The sequence below is a fragment of the Terrapene carolina genome, unplaced genomic scaffold, assembly GCF_002925995.2.
Source record: "Terrapene carolina triunguis isolate 2854851 unplaced genomic scaffold, T_m_triunguis-2.0 Scaffold180, whole genome shotgun sequence".
NCBI classification, from domain to species: domain Eukaryota; kingdom Metazoa; phylum Chordata; order Testudines; family Emydidae; genus Terrapene; species Terrapene triunguis.
The window spans coordinates 9,188,952-9,198,210 of record NW_020664531.1 but is presented as its reverse complement, the minus strand read 5'-3'; the positions used below and the strand labels follow the sequence as shown (position 1 = coordinate 9,198,210).

The following is a 9,259-nucleotide window of genomic DNA, read 5'->3' as shown; positions in this document are numbered from 1 at the left end:
TGGGGCGGCACATTTCTTGGGGCGGCATTCTGGCGCCAGCCATCATAGGCGCCGACTCCGGGGCATGGGGAAAAAGTGCCCCCACCGCCCCAGCTTGCCTCTGCTCTGCCTGCTCCCCTGAGCACGCCGCCGCCACTCCGCTTCCCCCCTCTCCCTCCCAGGCTTGCCGGGTGCAAAACAGCTGTTTCGCGCAGCAAGGCTGGGAGGGAGGGAGGGAGGGAGGAGAAGCCGAGCGGTGGGGCGCTCAGGGGAGGCGGCGGTGGTGGAGCGGAGGTGATCTGGAGCGGGGAGCCGTTCCTCTACCCCCCGTTACTTCCTGCGCCCCCCACCCTAGCTCACCTCTGCTCTGCCTGCTCCCCTGAACGCGCCGCTGCTCCGCTTCTCCCCCCTCCCTCGCCTGAGGTCCCGGGGGGGAGGTCGCGGGGCGGGAGGTGGCAGGGGGGCCCGCAGGAAGCAATGGGGGGGGGGGGGATGGGGCACACCCGGGGGGGGGGGGGGGGGCGGGGGTTTGGGGGAGGGGGGCGGAAGGGGTGGAGTGGGGGCAGGGCTGGGGGTAGGGGGGCACGAAAAAAAAGGGGGGGCGGCCAAATTTTTTTTTGCTTGGGGCAGCAAAAATCCTAGAGCCGGCCCTGCTAACATGGAGGAGACCAAAGAGGACCTCACCTATGGCTTTTGCCAAGATGAAAAGGAGCAATTGAATAATAAGTCCTGTGTGGCCCAAGAGCTGCACATCAATTTGACAATCTGACACCCAATGCCCTCATTGGCAATATTAGAATACTGACAAATTCCTCAAAGAGTTTCCCCCAGTTTCTACAAATATTACTCCTGTCTTTCCTGGGTTAAGCTAGAGCCAGGTGCTCATTTCTTTCTGGCATTAGGACACCTAGGCAGAGGTTGCATTGCTGGAGGGGGATACATGTTATCTGCATATTGGTGGTAGATGAATCTGGGGCACCTCATAATTTCTCCAGATAGTCCCCTGTACAAATTAAGGTGGAGGAGAAAGGAGTGTTGAGCCTTGCAGGGCTCTGCATCACAGCTCTCTGAGTTTTGTCTACTAGGAATGAGTGCATCCAGCTGAATGCTGCTGCATTTGCCCCGACAGCTTCTGGGATGCATATCGTTAGCACTGTCAGAACGATGGGGTCAGAGGTCAGCAAGAGATCTAACAGTATTAGCAGAGAGGTTTGTTTTCTGTCCAGTGCCAGAAGGTCATGCATCAACATTAGCCAGATCGTCATTGTTGCTGTTTTTTTGTTGTGCCTTCCTCTGGATCTAGAGGGTGAGGCACCCAGGATGTAAGCTGAGGATGAGTACTGCTGAAGGTGGAATGCCACCACCCATTCAATGTCCTCCAGAAAAAGGGAGGGCTGGAAAGTGGTCAGTAGTTGGATAGCATGAAGTGTAGGTTTCTTCTTGTATTGTTCAGGGCAGCTGGTGGCTTGCTGACTTTGAAGGAGACATTGATAATCCCAGTTATCGTGGTGGGGCTAGGTGTTCGTCACTAGACTTGCATGAGGACTGGGGCATTCAGATGTATAGTTGGTGGGCTGGAACTTCTTTGAATCCTCCAGGGCTTCTATTTGGGAAAATGGTTCAAATTCCATTAAGGCAGATGGGATGGGAGATGTTTCCTAGGTAGTATCCCTGTCTCAGTGAGGCCCACTCAAAGCAAGATGAGAACTATTCAGAGTGGATAGGATTTAGGCTTTTGTGTTTATATATTGTATGGAGATAGGCACTCTGGGTTGATTAGCAGGTTCATAGCATGGAATAGTTCTGCTGGCCATTATTTGGCTGATTATATGTTTGAGGGAGAGTCATGTTTTGCTTCCTTTATGGCTGCAGCATGAGCCTTGCTGGTGAGCCTTGAGTTGTTCATGGACAGCGGATGTGAGAGGATTTTGTGCCACGGGCACTGCAGACTTCTGTCTTGCTTCATTTTGCGTCATTCATCAGAGAACCACAGTGGCATGTGTGGGAGGCATGAGGGCAGGGCTCATTTTGAAACTCCTTTGTCAATGTTTTCTATTAGATGTTGGTTACAGATTGTCAACAAGTGGTCTTTCAGTTGTGTGGGTTTCTCTTCCATTGTACTCTTGAAGTTTTCTGGAACCAAGAGCTTCTGACGGTGAAGTAATTTGGTTAGTACATAGTTGGGAGAACCAGGAAATATCTCTATTCTTTTTATGAATAACATGCATGCATTTGTATTTTCATTTGTGATGGGTTACTTGCCGTGGTGTTAGACCAGATGGAGCTGTCTCAGGAACCAGGCAGGAAAGGCAACACAATGGCCTAGATAAGGAACATCCCAACAAACACTCAAACAATGGCCAAATTAATAGCTGTGAAGAGGCAACTCCTTGGCTCCAACCTGGGTTACACAGCTGTTTTGCCAGGGCTGAGTTCCTAGAGATCAAAAGACACTGATCATTTAAAGAACTGCCCTATGGAAAGAGAGAGGGGAAATTATCAGCTGCTGCAGGCTGATACAGACTGACTGACAGTCGCGGGGGAACTTGGTCCCAAAGAGAACAGGGGCACCCAGGCTGTCTTAAATACCTTGGGGCTTGAGGGGAATGCCAATTGTAGGCAAGACACTATGTTGTTGTTTTTAATCCATTTATCTGAATGCTCTGCACCTCTTGGCAAATAAATCGTACTTCGTTTTGAAGTGGCATTTGTGTCACTGCATACTGTTACTGTCCAGAGACTCTCAATGAAAAACACTTTCAGGGGCCAGGTTTGTTGGGCCTGCTCTGTATCATGGTTGGCAGCCAGGAGGGTGTAACACAAAGACTCATTTTAAGAGTGGTTGGATCACAGGGTCCCATCCCAGAGAGAAGTGGAGGCTCGTGCCTATCACTTGAAAGAGGTGGGGACCATGAACATAAAGAGAAGGTCTTTAGTTTCAGTATTAATGAAATAGTGGCCTATCCGGGAACATGGTGTGGTGTTCACACTTCCAAGGTCTGACGGCAAGCCATAGATAAGGCCTATCATGTATCCAGCTGCAGGTGTGTTGCTGGGGCCACCTGTGAGAAGTGCATGGTCATTATGTTAGATAGTATATGTGAGTATGTAAGGGGGTTTTATGGGTTACCATAGCCTAAGGGCAGTTAATCATCAACAGGAGCCCTTATCTGGTCTCCCTTTGCTTTGGCTGCAGTGGGTTTCAATGGCCTGGGTTCTTAGCTACTAACAGACTGTGAACAAGAGCACACGAGATATTTAATTCCTGGCTTTCACTGAAAGCAGTGGTGACTGGATAGTATTAGACAGAAGCACTAAGGCAAGAGGATGAATGGGATGATATAGGGAAGAATAAAAGATTTACTGCCTATCTAGGCCCAAATTCTCTGGTGGTATTAAGAGACAAAACTCTACTAATGGAGCTGCATCCATTTGGCTTTAGTTTCAATAGTGATATAATGTATTCAAAATATTGTACCATGTGGCTTTTATATCAGTTTGGCTATACTCATTTCCTTTTATTTATGTTTACTTTCATTTCCTTTTATCTCAGAGATAGTATGAGAATATATGGGTCAGATTTCTAAAATTATGTATACCTCTGCATGTGTATATATGTGTGTAATTTGCACATGGATTTACCATCATTATACAAGGAATCACAGTTATTCCATATGTGAATGACCAATTATACATCTAGCTGCGAGCACAATTGCAGCCAATGTCTGCCCTATAAAATGGAAATATAGGATGGACCCAATTCTCCTCTCAGTTACACAATTGCAACTACCACTGGGCAAATTTTGTTCTCACATCTATACAAATCCCATTATTTTAGTTGGGAGTTACACCCATGCATTTTATTTTGGATAGTGGGGGGAGGGGAGAGCTGGCATTCTGGTGGAGGAGGTGGGTTGCATATCTGGAGAGTGCAGTTTGATTAAATGGGACAAATGAAATTCTGAAATAGTGTGCTGGCTGCTTAGCACAGAAGTGGGGCAGAAGTTTCCCTCAAAAGCCTTTGGCCAAGCTCTGGCGCACAGGTTAAATGAGCCAGACAGTGATCTGACCATCTCCCTTCACAGTTAGAAGCATTTACTTGCACACTGTTACTTTGTGTGAATGTGAAAAGACAAAAATAAATTTCAATTCCTCTCCTAGCTAATAAATCATGCAGACTAATCAGACTAATTTTTCAAGGAACCGTGCTTCTGCCAACGCCTTTATGGCCAAGAAAGGAAAAGGTTTAAAATTATCAAAAATGTGCTAATCTACTTTACTTTTATGTGATCCTAAAATCCTCTCTCCTCCCGAGTGAGTCAAAGCCCAATGGCTTTTCAAGTTCTTCTCCTCATTCTGGCCTTGACTCAGCAAAACATCCCTATTTTGGAAGGACACGTAAGCATGTGCACTTAAGCACGTGCTTAAAGTTGAGCTTAAATTAAGCACATTCTTAGGTGTTTTCATGAATGGGGGTGAAGTTAAGTATGTGCTTAAGTGCTTTCCTGAATCCAGGCCTATGCGTTTTCCCCTCCTCCCACCGGGGAACACGCACACAAAAACAAACCACCAGGTAATTTATGTGACCAATCACATAACAGAAAGAAATTTTCATCTGTCTGTCCACAGACAGTCTGCAAGAAAGAAAAGACACTAAATTCACTGAGTGCAAATTATTTGCTAGTAAAAAATGGTGATATAAAAATAACAATAAAATGACCCCACAAGAGAATGTTTGGCTAGTAATGTCAGCAGTTGGAGATTTAACAACATATTGAATGATCATGTGCTTTTCTTTTATTATAGGTCCCTCTCCTAGTTTGAATCATGTCTAAAGAACAGGTAATTGGAAAATCTAACTTCACACACACACATAATCATCATTCAAAGACTGAAGTGGCAAAGAACATCAAGAAGTTTAGTTTATTCTCCTGTCTACGGGCCAAAATAAGTTGCAATTGAGTGTACCAGCATAATGGTTCTAAGGGAAAAATATGATGCTTTGCTGCACAGTTTCTGTGCCAAGGACATGTGTTTTGCCTCTAAATATTTAAGATTGCCAATATACTATTGTTGGCAGGTTAATAAAAATATAAACACTGTGTAGTCCTGCGTTAACACTTAATTGTGTATACGGGGAAAATAAAGATTTTTGCTATCTGCGTGAACAATAACATTCATTCAGTCTTAAGTTGTTTAAAATATGCAAATGTTTCAAACAATTTACTTGTTTCTTACTCTTTGATTTGGACAAAATAGCTAGAACCAATAAGAAAAAAAGCAAATAGAATAAAGATCCATCAATATTAATCACAAGAAATAAGTTATGGCAGATTCTGAAATGCCTAATTTGCCATATGCTGTTATGTTATATAATTAGGTGAGTTTTATATCTCTAGAACTCTCATTAAGCAGGTAATCAACAGTGAACATGAGATATACTGAACCCATTCATGACACTGTGAAAGTGTTGTGAGATGTGAAATAAAAGGGACCTTTACTTACTTAAAGCCTTCACAGTCTCTAATGTAACGTTTCAAAACACTGCTTAGTCTTTCAGGATCTGGGACTCATTCCTGCCCTCTGAAATGGAGGTGTGCCCGCTCACATATGTAAGAGCAGGACCAAGTCTATGGGTCAGATCCTGAGCTGGTGTAAATTTCACATAATCTGGCCCCTTCTTTCTAATTCATCATGGCTCTAGCGTTGTCTCACCATTATTTATAGTAGCTTATTTTACAAATATTAACTACTTTGGTAGTTGACGTATATTTTGAAAATATTTCGTTAAATTGAAATGATAACTTCAGAAGGACAGATCAGTCAACATTTTTTCATATTTACTATATTGTAATGAATCTGAGGAAGTGAGAGTTTGTATATTTTAATTTTTTTTTATAATCATTTTAGTACTATACACAGCCCAGAATGGATATATTTGGGGGGGAGGGTTTCAGAGCTGGAATTTAAAAACATAGCTGTGTAGTGTTGCTAATGTTAAAAAAGAGAAGGACTGTTTAGCCATCTGTACTTAATATGAATGTATGTTATATATTGTAAAATATTCATCTGTTAGTGCCATAATTAAAAAAATTGTACAAGATTTGCAAGAATCTTTGCCTTGCCCTTTACAGTTACAGAACAAACTGAGAACTCGAGAGGGATGAAAAGGTAATACAGCAGCATGTCGTGTTTCAGTTCTCAGAGTCTTCAAGTAAACTGTTTCAAACCAGAAAAAGGCTCATGGCTGATCTGATGGGAATGCTATTAAAAACTGACAAATGGAACCAAGGAACCAAATTGATATAAATCCTGATATTAGTGCAACACTTATGGAGAAAGATTATCTCTTCATTTTGGAATTATGTAGAGTCACAAAGCCACTTGTTCGTTTATAACCCATGATAATAAGTTAAGATCACCCTTTTGTTTGAGCTGGCTGGTGTAGTTCAGAGGTAAGCAACCTATGGCACATGTGCCGAAGGTGGCACGCGAACTGATTTTCAGTGGCACTCACACTGCCCGGGTCCTGGCCACCACTCTGGAGGATTCTGCATTTTAATTTAATTTTAAATGAAGCTTCTTAAACATTTTAAAACCCTTATTTACTTTACATACAACAATGGTTTAGTTATATATTATAGACTTATAGAAAGAGACCTTCTAAAAATGTTAACATGTATTACTGGCACGCGAAACCTTAAATTAGAGTGAATAAATGAAGATTCGGCACACCACTTCTGAAAGGTTGCCGACCCCTGGTCTAGTTACATAGTGGTCGTCTTGGCCCTAGAATCTTACCAATTTATCCTACAGCAGAAAACTAGAGGTACCACCATAAAAATGGATTTACACACATTGGAACTAATCCTGACAATTGTTACTCAAAGTAGTCATTCTTACTCATACGAATAATTCCACTGAAGACAAGTGCAGCTCCTATAGATAAGGAGTTGCAAGACTGGGCTCCTAGGAGTAGATTGTTCTCTTGATATGAGAGTGAAACTCCTTAATGCTCACCGATTCTGTACCCCTTGGTGCTTATGTGACTACTCCTATTGAATTCAATGAGACTATGCATGAGTAAATGCTACTCAGTGGAACAAGGGCTGCAAAATTGGATCCCAAGAGAATGATATACTGTATATTATATGCCTTAAGATTCAAGCCATACAACCATCCTCAGCCATAAGGCTGGCACTAATGACACAGAGCTAAATTTTTTTAAAGTTATCCTTGGAAAAACCTCCAATTATCAAAATCCAAAGCATAAAGCAATTATAAGAGTAAGAACATCTGTGGTACAAAATGTCAAATTCACTGTGACACAGAAAAGATGATCGAAAGTCCACTTCAGGCATCACAGAGCAACTTAAAGCTGCCTTGAGGCCAATGGGGAGTCCAACTTCTTGCACCATCACTGCTGGAAAATGAGTACACTATTCCTGTTCCTCTCTTCACTACAACTACAGCTTCTACTTACATGAGGAGCCAAATTCTGGTGGCTGCCTGGAAATAGGCCATAATGAACCCAACAAATGGGAGAGTAAATTTGCACCTATATTCAAGCCAATACTAACTAAGTGTGTAGCCCCCTTATACAATCTCTTCCCACTAAAAGTAGGATTCATCTCTGTGGGGCACTGTTTCCTAGAGACCATGGCCAGATAAGGGAGCATACATGCATAACCCCGTGGAAGATACCCACTTACCTCTCGGTTAGTCCCTGTAGTGTCCCTACATGGCTCCTGTTGTGGAAAGCCAGCAAAGTGGGTGCTCTCCTGGAAGGGCCAAAATACGGACCATCAACTGCTCCATCATACATCTGCTGGCCAAGATTTTTCTAGCATGCACTTAACCAGAATTTGGCCTGAGGAAGGAGCAGCACATGGCAAGGGGTGAAGAAAAGAACGTGGGAAATAGTCATTGCTAGCAAGGAATTTATTTTGAATATGCATACTTATAATGTGTATGATCAGGGAGGCAGGAAGGTTTTTCATCAACTGATTCTTCCACCTCTCGTTGAATTGTATACAGACTTATTCACCTCATATCAATTTTACAAGGCAATTCCATGGGGCCTTTACTACCCCTCCAACTCGCTGCATCCCCCGCCCTATCATCATCATTTATACCTGTTCAAAGAGGGAGTGAAAACACTACCACCAGCATAAGGGAATGGAGAATTCAGATATTGTAGTGTCTACACTTTGCATAGGTGTAAGTGACTACACCTGGTGTAAAGTAGGAGAGAATTGGGTCCCAAGGCTACAATAGAGAATGTGCTGGTTTCATTCACTTTTTACATTGTTTTATAACTATTTCCTCAGCTCAGAGTATATCACTTGATCATGAAAACAGTTCTTAACGGTGTCTTTCCATTTTTAATTTTAAATAATACTGGTTATATGCACAAAATATTTGACTTAGGTAATATAGCTTTGTTTTTTCTGGGATTCTTTTTTTCCATGTTCAGTAGTAGGCTGCAAATATTGGCTACACAGCACTGGACAAAAATATCTTTTGAAGTGTACATCAATCGCCTAGGTTTCAAGCAGGGAAGAATTCACCTTCTTCACCCCACAGATGTGATTTGCACACTTTACACCACATTGATCAAAGGCAAAACTGTGGCCAGCATCAGCTTGTCACTGCGACACATGAATTTTCAAGCTTAGGAAATAGATGCACCTACCACAGGCAATTCATGTGCTAATCTTTCTAGAACAGAATGAAACACTCCACCAGCTGCTTTAGAGTTAAACACATGCTTAATGCAAAAATAATACTAATAATTAATAATCAGGACAAAATTTTGCCTGCAGTGGATGTTTGTCTGAATGACTGTATAAAGAGTAAGACCTCAGGGTCTGCCCCTTTGTTGCAGCAACTTTAAGAATAGGTTTCTGCAACAACATTAACTTAAACAAATTGCATGTGTATAGGTTATTTATTAATATAATAAGGACCAAAACTTGCTGACATTACTCACAGAAAAATTTCCATTGATTTTTCAATAAGTGATTATTTGCCCCAGGATGATTTGCCTCTGATACTTTAAGGTTTTTAACAACATAATATACAATTTATTTTTATTCCTATTGTTCTTGTTTAATATATTTCTGTTATATATATATATATGTGTGTGTGTGTGTGTGTGTTGCTAAGTTTGGGCCATAACATATACATGTACAATGTGTTTAAATTGATGTTGCTATAGCAACCTTAATTTTTGCATTTCTTGATTTAAAAAAAACTGTATAACTCTAATGTTGCCTTA

General features: G+C 42.0%; 1 protein-coding gene across 3 annotated transcripts in view; it reads left to right on the top strand.

Moving 5' to 3' along the window:
* Positions 1–6,048, top strand: part of LOC112117089 (protein cordon-bleu) — a 240,208-nt gene extending 234,160 nt beyond the window's left edge. For all 3 annotated transcript variants that reach the window (XM_024214955.1, XM_024214954.1, XM_024214959.1), the window contains one exon: positions 4,786–6,048. In XM_024214955.1, coding sequence (XP_024070723.1) covers positions 4,786–4,803 — 18 coding nt within the window. In that variant the 3' untranslated portion in view covers positions 4,804–6,048. The remainder of the gene's footprint in view (positions 1–4,785) is intronic.
* Positions 6,049–9,259: the final 3,211 nt, after the last annotated feature.